The sequence below is a fragment of the Pundamilia nyererei genome, unplaced genomic scaffold (assembly GCF_000239375.1).
Source record: "Pundamilia nyererei isolate P.nyererei 1_Seehausen unplaced genomic scaffold, PunNye1.0 scaffold00066, whole genome shotgun sequence".
NCBI lineage: Eukaryota > Metazoa > Chordata > Actinopteri > Cichliformes > Cichlidae > Pundamilia > Pundamilia nyererei.
The window spans coordinates 1,144,155-1,156,586 of record NW_005187467.1 but is presented as its reverse complement, the minus strand read 5'-3'; the positions used below and the strand labels follow the sequence as shown (position 1 = coordinate 1,156,586).

Here is a 12,432-nt window from a genome sequence, read left to right as displayed (position 1 = left end):
TCACAGAAACCTCGAATAACAAATTCAAATTAGCTTGCAGAATCAGAAGTCCCAAGAGTAATATTTTTACATTTAAATACCAAAACATACAGCGTGACCTGTAAAGCAGACTCAACAGCTAATAAATGATTTATATATGCAATTTTATATTACATCAGATTTATATCACATATAAGCCTGTAAAAACATACTACTGTAAAAATAACCAAATATTTCCTTCAATTTAGTAGCATCTGCTAATTGTCCTAAAAGAAGATTCAGAAAACAAACATATTCCCATGATAAATCTGTCCATAACTGTATGATTTAAGACCTTTTTTTAAGTGAAAAAACATGGAAGTGCATGTGAAAATCTCTTACTGTATGATATTACAGTTTACCTCTTACTGTAGCGGCTGCATCTGTTGGAGGACCCTTCTTTGCAGTTCTTCTCTGGCAATTTCAGGACGAGTGTTAAACTGTGACCTGCCTCAAAAGCAAAGTCACAGGGATCGCTCAGTTCTAAATCACAAAGCGATTCCCTGAACAACAATGCTGCAAAGACAATTTAATACTTGACTCTAAGTTTTATAAAGTGGAAGGACAGTAGGGAATGCATGAAGCGGCAGTATGAAGATATTGGCTGGTTGTTTTTTGAAAGGCTGTTTTTGACACAGCAGAGTCACCCTCCTTGTGTGCATGATGCAAGTGTCAGAGAAAGCTAACTCAGAATGACAAGGGGACAACCTTTACACGTGGCACGCTAGCTTCAAATCATCCAATCTGTTTTGAAATTTAAATTCCAAAAGTATTGTTTTCGGAGCAAGGTTGCTCCGCTTTCGGTTTGACATTTTAGTCGGTGTGCGGCTAACCCAATCAAAACCAGTGTAGTGTGACTCCTTTAGTCACACTACAGACAGGTAGGCCAGGTTATAGACACGTTAGAAAAATGTACCTAAGGTAATATTTTTATGTCTATTTCTATGGCCAAGTGATTAAAAATATTCAAATACTACAGTAATAGCAGCTTATTTTTAACATACAAAATGTAACTACAAGTAGTGTCATCAAAAACAGCAAAAATATTGTTTTTTTAATCTCAAGCAATATGCATTAGACCCAATACCATTGAATATACTGTAGATTACTAAAAAGCACAGTATATCCTGCACACATCCACATGCATGCACACACACACTGACATTAACCTAGGGGGAGTTCATGTTTTAATTGCTGACACTATAGCTTCTGGCTCTCTGAACCAAATGGGTCCCCTTGCTGGATACATAATCCATTATCATAAATCAGATGCGCCAACACAGTCAGGTGCTGCATGAATAATTAAAGGTTGGTACATTAGCACTTGTGTGGAGGCATGTGTTTGAGCCGACATCATTGAACAGGCTAAAAGCACCACAAAACCCCTCCATTGACATTAAACAGCTTAATGCTTAGCACTACAGACAGAAATGATGTACAAGTTAGAAAGAGGAGACCACTCTCACCATCCTCCCCTTTTGAACGTAACCAAAACAGAGAAGTCCGAAAGAAGAGTATCTATGGGATAGACACTGCTCGGAGCAGTGTTCGTCCTCTGTTCTGCTGTGTGGTCGTATCTCTTGTGGTTGAGCCAGCACCCTTGTCTGAACCTGCGCGGGTGAGCCAGGTTACTCTGACTCTGTAATAGAGTCCACAGAGCTAGAGGCAGAGGAAGCAAAAGGTCGGTTCAGGCAAGAAGGCTTTAGGACTATAGATCTCCATACTAACATTAATTACACTTGAGGCAAATTCATTTGGATTTCTGCCCTGTAAGATAAGCTTTTACTGCAGACAAGGCAAGAGAGAAGCCCAGGAGGAAGGAGAGATACTCTTGATGCTGTCCTATTTGGCTCTGCAGAGTGTCTTTTATCACACAAAGTTTTGCGGCCTCTAATGCCACGCATGTGAAATTTAATCTACCCATATCTTACATGACATATGGCCAAGACTCCTTAAAATGCAAACCTGTGTGATAGCTCAGCAAGATTCTATATGATTTGAGTTTTAGTTTAAATATGTGAATGAATGGCCTGTTGTCCTGATGGAAGCAGTCATCAGAAGATGAGCACCTGATGTTGTAGTCCGTCTGCTTCAATGTTTGACCTTTTGTGTCATTTTTGTGTTCAGAGATGGTTTTCTGGATACCTTGGGTGTAGCTACTGGATATTTGAGTTATTTCACAGACACACACGCACACACACCTATACGAACAGACATTCTTTTCTGAAAGTCAGAAATTCCAAAAACAATCATTTAAAAAATATACATCACATTTATTTGTACTGACACCAGGAGTCCGTACAGAGCTATCTTTGTCTATTAATGTGTTTGGGCACAGCATGTACCCAAACCACTGTTTCCTACTTCCATACATCCAACAGTTAACAAACTGTATCACCAAGCATTGCTTAATTGCTACCAAAAAACAGAGTTTGACATAGCTGACACACACCACTGTTTTTCTCTAAAGGTAACACAATGTACAAAAAGCAAGTCTGGAAATAGTAAGATTCTTGGTTCCATAAAAAAAAACTTTTTTCTCCTCAATGTGTGAATAAGAAAACAATGCACTTATCTCTACTGAGCCTCTGCTGCATTGCTTGTTAGGCAGCCAAGGGGTAAATTGATGCAGATAAGTAATGAAAAGAAACAGGTCGGCTGATCCCTGTATTACTACCACAGCAGCTTTCAAGGAATTGTTCATGCTCTGTAGAGCCCCGGAGCTGTAGGAGCCGTCTGGAAGTCGTTAGATGCCAGTCATTGAGAGGAACACATAATGTTAAATTAAGTGATTAAACAAATCCTTCCACATAATGTATACTACAGTACAACACTATTGTGATGTTGGAAAGAATGGCGCAACTCAAATGTCCGGGGCCTCAAAGAAAACTGAATTGAAAAGGAGGGACTCTGAAGAGCTGCATGTGAACTGGCAGAATCAAACCCCTTCAGCACACCTCAGGCCCTTTGAGATGGGTAAGGCCGAAGCAAGCAGGCAGTCAGAGAGAAAAAGGGAGCAGAAGACTGGTGGCTCCCTTCATGAAAGTGAGGACACCACCGTGGCCTCACCAGGAAGCTGAAGGCACCAGAAGAACCAGGAGGATTGCAGTCCATGTTAGGCTCCGTGGCAGGCAGTGCACTGAGCACTGGTTGCTTTTTGCTCGGACACCTAAGGAAAGCAAGTGGATGAGAGGAGAGTCAATACAAAGATGAATTCTTTTTTTAACGCTAAATTATGTATTCAATATAGTGGTCTATATATCGGGAGTGTGTAGCTGCATGGAAATAATCTTTTTCCTGAAGGGTGGAAAATGACTGGTGGAATATAGAGACAAAGAGGAAAACTGCAACTGCCTTTAAAATCTGGCTGGTCACACGTAACACTGCAAAGTTTCGGTTCATTCTGTTGCTTAGAAGTTAATTGGCTGTGCAGGAGTAGGAAGGTTTGTGTGGGCGAGGTAATTAAAACAGTATTAGCCAAAGAAAACTTGGCTCGCTGAACAGCTGTGGTGACTAAATTAAGGGCAGGACATAAGATTGCTACAAAGAGAAAACAGCTTGTGCATAGAAATTGGATTTCAGAGGTCATGTAATGTGAGTGAGAAGAGAGGCAACTAAGCAGCTTCCAGCTTACCAGAGGAAGTGACAAGTCGAACTTGGGAGCTGAAGGCTCCCTCTCCCCCTTCACTGAGCGCCCGCACCTCAATGACATAAGTGCCTCCCTCTGGCAGTGAGAGCATGGTTGAAGGGTTAATGGTTCTTGTCACCTGGTTGTGGCCTCTGCCCTCCTGTTTCAGTAACACCTGCATTACATATACACATTGAAGGTTTACTTCACTTTTTTTTTTCCGCATATCACACTAAAAGTGCATTCAGACCCCTATGAAAGAAAAAAAATGGTCAAATAAGCTAAGTGTATTTGCAGATATATTCTTATTTGTTACAAGACTAGGTCAGTAGAAAGGCTGCAAGCTATTCTTTATGAGAAAGTAGTAGTTTGAATGTAAGCCCTGCTGAAGGTAATGGTAATACCTATTGCATTTCTATAGTTGTGTATCATAGGTCATTTTTCAATCTTTTCGAGAGGTATCATTTCTCTAAGATACAGTCGGGGAAATAATTATTTGATCCTAATAATTATTCAACTTTTATGTAATGTGTTTTTGTTTTCGTTGATATCCCGTCTCTCTCCATTAAAATGAAACGACCATAAACATTAAAGACTGTTTATTTCTTTGCGAGTTAGCAAACATACGCATTCAGCAGGGGATCAAATAATTATTTGCCACAGTGTATAAACTATAAACACGGCTACTCATGTGGAGACGAGGAGAGTTTGAGATCAATCTTTAGCAAAATCGAGGATAGGATACTTTGTTTGGGAACTTTTCCTCCCTGCATTAACAATTTACCAGATTTTATGTAACTGAACAATATAAGGATGGATCATTACCATGTACCCGATGACATCAGACTCATTGTCTTTTGCCTTCACGGGGTCCCAGCTTAAGGACACGTTGTTGCCCTCCTGAAGCCAGTGAAGGTTGGCTGGTGGCTGAGCAGGAGCTATGGATATAACACAACACCCAAAGTCCAAATTTAAAAAGACTTTAAAAGAGAGCTTCAGCCAACTAGGTCAATTACTACACTTTCTACAGGCAAGCAAACTTAACAAGTAGCCTGTATTCCAGATATAGTATTATGAGATTAGTGTCAGTGCTGTACTCACGGGGTTTCCTGGTCTTGGCTGTGACAGCAGTACTGCCAGGACCTTGGCCAATGCTGTTGAAGCCTTTTACTGTAATGGCATACACACTGTTCCCCTCTAATCCTGTCAAGACCATCGATGTCTCATTTTTTACAGTTTGTTGTTTTTTTCCTGACTCCTCCAGCTCCATATCCTTCCAGTAGCTGACCTGTTAATAGAAATTAAGGACAGAAAAATGCAAGAAGGAGAACGTTTTACAAAATGTCACACATCAAAAGTGTGCAAAGAAACAATCACAGACATAATTTATACAAACCTCATATCCTCTTGGTTTTCCAGGACCAGGCGTGGGCGATTTCCAAGTCACTCTAATTTCTGAGGAAGAAATGCCGTAAGCTTTCACATCAGACGGCGCTTCCCTTGGCTCTGTAAAACAACAGTGAAGATCCAATGGAGAAAACAACTCCTCCTCTGTCTTTAAAATTCATACAACCATGAATATTAACTTACCCCCCTCAGCAGAGTGGATGATGACAACTTTGCTAAATGGCCCATCTCCCTTATTGTTGTAGACACCAACCTTCACTTCAAAGGGGGTAAGAGGAGGGAAGGTCTCGTCCCTGTATTTGTACATCGTAGAGTCTGCGGAAGTCACCATCTTCTCCTTCCACCCTCGTGTCCCGTTGGCACGAAATGCAACAATATACCCAAAACCCTCACCATTTTGGAACTCCTCAGATACAGGCTGAAAACACAGAAAGAGGAGACTCAATCACCATGGAGTGTATTTCACTGGTATAAGAATACAAAAGCAGCTCAGCAGCACTTAAACTCTTTGACTGAAAGTGCATCATTTTCACAATTTCCAATCTGGACAGCTTCATCATTGAAAGCAAGGATCTCATTGAATGAAAAAAGAAGTTTCTCCTCTGCGGTAATCCCGTTTAACCAGCTTTCAATTTCCTACCCATTTACTGCAACTGTCTGCCAGTATTAATAAAGATGCAGTCAGTCTTGAGCAATGGAAACAAATCATATCTGGCTCAGTTGTGCCCATTATGTAGCTATTTATCTTTCCATGTCTGACAGGAGGATTTTGGGGACACGGGTTTCCAGTGATTATCTGTGGTTTTCCTATAGTGGTGAAACTGGGAAGTGTCTTCCACAGCTGCTCTGTACTTAATCAAATCAAGTGCCAATTTATTAAGTGAGCTAGAATCTAATTAAAATATGAGCAGCAGGGATTAAATCTTTGGCTAAATTTAATAAATGACAAACACCTGTACACCTGTTTTTGGCAAGTATGCTGCATTTGCTGTAATGTGTTGATTTGCATAAGCTTCAGAGTGATACAGTCCCCTGAAGGCATCACCCGCATTAGCTATCTAGTCTGTAGGGGGATTGCGCGGGAATAGAGATGTAGTTCACATTTCATTCGACAATGACCAATCACCGTGACTGCCTAATTACAGGGATGATCAGTGGAAATGAATTAGCTTCCATCAAAATTATTCTCACGGCTGGCAGAGATTTGAAAGAGATGCCAAGGAACACAGGTCTTTACAAAACAGCGTGAACAAATTAGCTAGTTAAGTTCAGAAAGACTTTGGGATGTGAGATAGTCACAGATAAGCGTGGACACAGTTTGAACTGAGGTAAGTCTTAAGGCTCAGTGATGGGGACTATGGAGGCATCACTAATGGTCCTCCCTTTGGCTACAAGTGTAAAAGCAGTCTCTCGCAGTCGCCTCTAAAGAGATGGCTGAATGAAGCTGCAGAGACTGTTTAGTCATTCATCCTGCTTAATAACCCTGCCCACCATGGCTGTCCAGGCTCTGACAACTTTCCACAGATGATTGGAAAGGCGGAACTGCCATGCGCTCACATGCCCTGACTGCCAAAAAGGGCTAACATTCCTGCTCCGTCTCCTCTAATATCCATCTCCATTGATCACTGACAGAGTCTTGATTTATTTCCAAAAGCATTTAGCAGAAGCAAGAACAAATAGGGTAGAGCTAAAACTACTTAAAATGCCAAGAACCAGAAGGAGGCTACTGTATCAAAGTGAAGTGTCTCAGCATTGTGCTGTGATTCTCTCGAAAACTGACACACTTCCTGATGGGTGACCAATTCTTGTACCTCAAAATTGGCAGAGAGACAATATAATTCTTGAAGAAGCACTTAAATTTTTCACTGTTGTAGGCTCGCTACTTCACAAGTGACTTGATCTGACTGGAGAAAATGTCTGAATGAAAACAAATGAGGAGACTGAATAATGTTCGCTCTCACTTTTATGCTGAGCCACTCGTGGAAGAACCTAATTCTTCAGATCATGGATGTGCGTGAACGAAAGTCACAGCTATAAACCTTATGAGGAGAATCGTGAGCAAGAAATTGCTGTTTGCAATTATTTAAATTCACGCATGACTCATAAGGGCTCTTTATTAGGCTTTTGTGTCATACCAAGCATCAATCGTTATTTTATGAGCTTTATGTGTCCCTCAACATGGGGCGCTATGGTATTTATAAGATGGATGTCATTGTGCTATACTAGCCAAGCTAATGACACTCTTGAGTTATAAATAGGAAATGGTCTACCACCAAACAGCATCCCATCTGGAATGGACATTATCCCCCATAATGTGCCATGGAGGTGCACATCTCCTGATGTGAAGGTTATCTTCCCAGTGGCAGTTGGGCTCCCATACTTAATAACTACAAGAATAACTGTCAGTTGCCTCTACATCTGTTCACTGGTCCCCTGTTAATGTATCCTTCAGCTGATCTCAATTGCAAATTCTCAGCTCTGCTCATAGCAATTCAGTAGCTGCATTGGCCTGAATCTGGCTGAGAGCCAGGCTGTCCACTTGGAAATGGTTCATACTAATATCCCGCTTACTTGTTGTGAATCTTATTATATTTTCTACAACTATTGTAGCTTGAGATTACAAACAGATTTTCATAAACACCTCTGGATTTAGAGAGAATGACGCTCAGCGTCAAGGTTAATCTTTACTGCGCCTCTCTGGTGGGACCAAATTTTAAATTCAGTACATCTTAATCACTTGCCAGACTGATGTAGCTCTGTGTAGTAAACGGCCCAGCTGGCCGTCTTTGAACCGTGTCAGCAATTTTTGCAATTATTACCAAGTTGCGCCCTCTAACTTTAAGATCCGTGATGTTTAAGCAAATTTCTCAAGGCTAAATTAGAACCCTGTTTAAAATGCAATGAGCTATGATCTTGAGCCACTCCTTGGCCATTGTTAATAATAAGCTTGTAATAAACATGGTAATATTGCCACAGCTCCCAACACATCATCTATACATGTTGAAATGCAGAGCCATTTATAACCACAATCTGCACATGTGCTGGAAATGACTGTAGACAGATGTTTAGTCTGTTATCTCGTGTATGTTCTGCCTTTGTACAACAGCCAGTTCAACGGTTGGTCCTGAGGAAAATGGTTCTGTCCCAGTGGGCCAATGACTTTCCATATCTGAGTATAAATTCAATGAAAGTCAGAGAAAATCATCCAGTATATCACAGCAGATGGGTCTCCCACGTCTCTGTGTCTAAATGGAAAAAGGTCACTTTGCCCTAATGATGAATGTTCACCTGAGCCCCTCACAGCTCACATGGCATCCTATGTGATATACCCCCCTAGGAAAGGCAAGGGAGATAATGTGCATCTCCCTTGCCTTTCCTAACAAAAGGGTCAATGCTGCCTTGGAGTTCAGTGCATCACCACCTGGGTTATTTTATCTTTGTTTCTACAGCTGAGGAACTTTCCAGTATGTAGTGCAAACTGTTGTGTTTGTTGGAAATGACAGCTGCAGTAAGTTACAGCAACAAAGAAGTAGGGAAATTCTTTTCAATCAGCAACACACCGAGGGCCCAAGCTTCAAGAACTTTTGAGTTTAGGGTGTAAAAGCGCACTTTGGTCTGCTTTTGACCACCTACACCTGACACAGCTGATGAGAAAGAATTCTGTAGTGCTACAGCTTATGTCACGGTAGTATAGTTAAATATGGTTTACCTCTTTGTTTCTGGTGTTCAATAAAAAAAAATAGATAATCTTACAGTTATGTCTTGTCTATGCAACAGTGCACAATTGTATTTGGTTTGCAAATCAGTCCCACTGTCGTGCCACATGTAGAATGGAAGTAGAAATAAAAGTGTATTCTTATATAAAAATATATATAACTTAGGGTTATCAAAATTCATTTTCTAGTTTTTAGGAACATTTTTTACATTTTTTCCAAAACATCGCTGCAATCAAGCATACAGACTATGCACACCTGGACTGTAATTAGAACTGCACACCTCCAGGTGTTACTGTGGCCAGACATGTTCAGAAGAAGATGGAGTGTGCAGCTGTTTTCCCTGGTTGCCCGGTGTTGTGAATGGAGACACAAGGGGGAAACTGACAGGAATGGTTTGTTTTGAGGAAATTATCAGTGGAGAAATAATTTCTAACGGATCTACATGTTTTTCAACAGATTTCAATGTGCGAACCGTAACAATCTGTCAAGAACACGGCCGATTACTTACAGTAGAATAATTAATCAAAATGAAAAGGTTGGTGAACATAAAAAAACAGGTTTGGGTATTTTGCAACAGTCAGGTGTTTGATTAATAACTTTTGGAGTGAATGCCTGTATTTGTGGCTTGACACTGGGAAACACTGCTTGATAGAAACTTTATAACGTGTACACACAGAAGGTGTAGTGGGCCAATAAAAGCAACAATGCCATGATAAGAAACTGTATGTGTTATTTTTGTGATGTGCTGAAAGTGGACAGATGAACAATGAATAAATAATTCAGGTTTCAAGAGCTTTGTATTTCACAAAAGGAAATGATAAAAACTTATGTGAACTCGACACTTGCGCTCTCAGCAGGTAAGCCTTGATTGTGGGTAAAACACACTCATGTTTGACACCATTCTGTCACGGTCCTGGGCCTGTGGCCCAGTGTTTTGATTCTATATTATTGTTTATTGGGCTGTTTTCCTTTGGGTTCTTGGCTTATGACTTCTGGTGTTTTGGTTTCTGTTCTATATTTCTTAGCTTGTGTATTCCTTTGCCTCCTGTCTCTCCTGATGTTCTCTTGTGTATTTTGGTTCTAGCTTTCCAGTTTAGGTTTTCTGTTTGGTTTTGCTTTGGTCAGCAATAAAGCTGCCTTCAAGTTCACGTTTTGCCTCCGTGAGTCCTGCATTTTGGGTCCAATTCCTGCCTGCCACACAGCACACCATGACACATTCTCGGTAGTTGGCCACTCTACCAAGCACTTTGTTGTGCCTGTGACTTTTAAATGTGCTATAGAAATAAAATTGAAATTGAAATTGAAATTATTGAGTTGTCTCCTTTCACTTTGGGGCACATGAAGTCACAAACAGCTAGAACTGAAGAAGTAACCTCAGTGTTCAAGTTCATCCTTCAACTTATGCCTACATGTAAATAGAGCCCTGCTGTTTATGAACTATGGCCTTTGCACATTGTCTAAAGACATGTTAGTTTTGGAAGTTTTAAGTGAGTAGAAAATGTCTAATGAGGTATATTTGTGCACTACATAATTTTCTCTGATACCTACAGTACTGTGATAAAGCTGAGTCACCCCTCATCTTGTTACCATTTTGCTTCCAAGAAGCCCGACTTTCTTGTAAAGTTAAGTTGTTTTTACTTTCAAAGTTTTCCTTTGGACATTGGCTGCTTTTTCCATCATTTTTTGGCCTAGTCCTTGTATCTGAACATTTTAAGAGGAATGTTTCCCTTTCTTGGTTAAGCACTTAACACTGACCTATGTTGTGTTTTATGACCTTATATATTCAAGCACAGAAAAGTCACCTGAATCGAAAGATGAACCAGTTCTGTGTCTAGACATTCCGTAGCAAAAACAACATATCCATGTACGTTAGCACATTTCCAATTTTTCCAAGGAAAATATAAAGAAATGAGAGTTGACTCTCCACTTTTGCACAGTGCTGTATCCCAAACTTGGTTCTTACAAAAGGAAATGTAAAACCTTGTATTAGCAGGATAGTGTAATCACAGGTACTATTAATTTGTTCTATACAAGAGTCACAACTTCTCTAAGATCTCGTTTTATTTTTTCGAGCTGCTGAAACTTTTGTCTATGTGTTAATTAGATCTCACGCTGATGGTTCTGGGAATAGCATGACAATCAAATGCAAGTCCCTAAAAACACACCGAGCGTTACTGCAGCTAGTCATCGCATCTCACCTCAAGTGAATGCAACTGACTGGAAACGAATGCAATCATCTGTGTATCGTGAAACCATCAGACCATTTCCTTCAAGCTTAGAACCACAAGGACTACCGTCATCCATCAACCATGCTTTATCCTCCTTAATAATGTCTGACAAGTATTCCCAGGAAGTGAAGTTTTTTAGGATGAGCAGCACATGCAGCTCATGTGATGGCAACATCTACATGATTATTAGATGATACGCATTTTTTTTCTTTTTAGTAGTCACTGTTAAACAGTGAATAAAGTCAGAAATGTACTTAGTGATGTTTACAATAAACCTTCTTGCAGTGGGCTCGTTTTTACTCTCGGATTACATTACTGATTCTCATCATGCTGTTTCAGACGCGTCTAGGCGATGATAAATTTCCTTACACAGAGTCCCATTATCACATTTTTAATCCTAGTGAGTAATACTTCCTCAAGTTAAATGATGAATATTTACAGGCTATAGATGTCTTCTTATGTTTACTCATGTAAATGATCCTAAAAATAATCATCATGATGTGCCTTTATGCATGTGGGTTTCCACTACCAGAGGCACTGCTTTGTTCTACAGGGTCACAAGAGAAAACGAGAGGCACTATTTTATGAATCCAGAGAATAAAAGTAATCGGAGATAAGATAATAAAAATGGTATTAGTATTTCTAAATCCTTTTGGGGTAACATTTATTATCAGGGTAACTTTGACTTGCACTGATTATTGCAGTCATTATTCCTTGTTCTTCTATCTTCAATCTGGCCTCAAGACATTGACAAGCTTTTTATAAGATTCTGTAAAAACAGGAGTATGTTTATATATTTAGCATCTTGAATTTCAAAGAAAAACCCTTCTATATGTTATTTATGTGCTATTTCTGCTTATGATTATACGGTCTCAGAGGAATTCCAATGTTTGGATCTTGTGCTCGTGAGAAGTATTATTTTTAAATTAAGGGATTTGCCTTTAACACACTTAATTCATTCGTTTATTTTGTACATTATCAAACTTGAATGAAATTGGACAGAAAACCTACCTCCCACGAGATGACCAGTTCATGTCTGCGCCCATTTCCTCCACTAACGTTTGATGGTGCCACTGATGGGACTGTGGAAAACAGAGAGGTTAACACTGACCACAAAATCTCCTTTTTTAAAACTATAGTCAAAGCATCACAAAAAAATCACTAAAAAAAAAAAACTACCTTATTTGGTGGCTGTGCCTTCACTGAAACATCTGTCAATCAAAGTGAGAGCTATTGTAGGTTTCCAGTGCTGTGTTTTGAACTGGAACCTATTTGTTGACATTTAGATCACGTATTGTAACTTTGGGATGGATTACCACAACTGTGCGTAGATACAGCTATTAGTCTGTTAATTACGCTGAAGAGATGGGACAGATTAAATAAGCCACTTTGAAATGACCACTGACCTTTATAATTATTGCATTTTGTAGACGGA

At 39.8% G+C, this 12,432-nt stretch overlaps 1 protein-coding gene across 4 annotated transcripts in view; it reads right to left on the bottom strand.

Annotated features, from left to right (window-relative positions):
- Nucleotides 1-2,289: 2,289 nt before the first annotated feature.
- Nucleotides 2,290-12,432, bottom strand: part of cntn5 (contactin 5) — a 115,799-nt gene continuing 105,656 nt past the window's right edge. For all 4 annotated transcript variants that reach the window (XM_005735931.1, XM_005735932.1, XM_005735933.1 and 1 more), the window contains 7 exons: nucleotides 12,009-12,079; nucleotides 5,237-5,471; nucleotides 5,043-5,152; nucleotides 4,748-4,934; nucleotides 4,472-4,584; nucleotides 3,653-3,821; nucleotides 2,290-3,187 (listed from right to left, as the gene is read on the bottom strand). In XM_005735931.1, coding sequence (XP_005735988.1) covers nucleotides 3,084-3,187; nucleotides 3,653-3,821; nucleotides 4,472-4,584; nucleotides 4,748-4,934; nucleotides 5,043-5,152; nucleotides 5,237-5,471; nucleotides 12,009-12,079 — 989 coding nt within the window. In that variant the 3' untranslated portion in view covers nucleotides 2,290-3,083. The remainder of the gene's footprint in view (nucleotides 3,188-3,652; nucleotides 3,822-4,471; nucleotides 4,585-4,747; nucleotides 4,935-5,042; nucleotides 5,153-5,236; nucleotides 5,472-12,008; nucleotides 12,080-12,432) is intronic.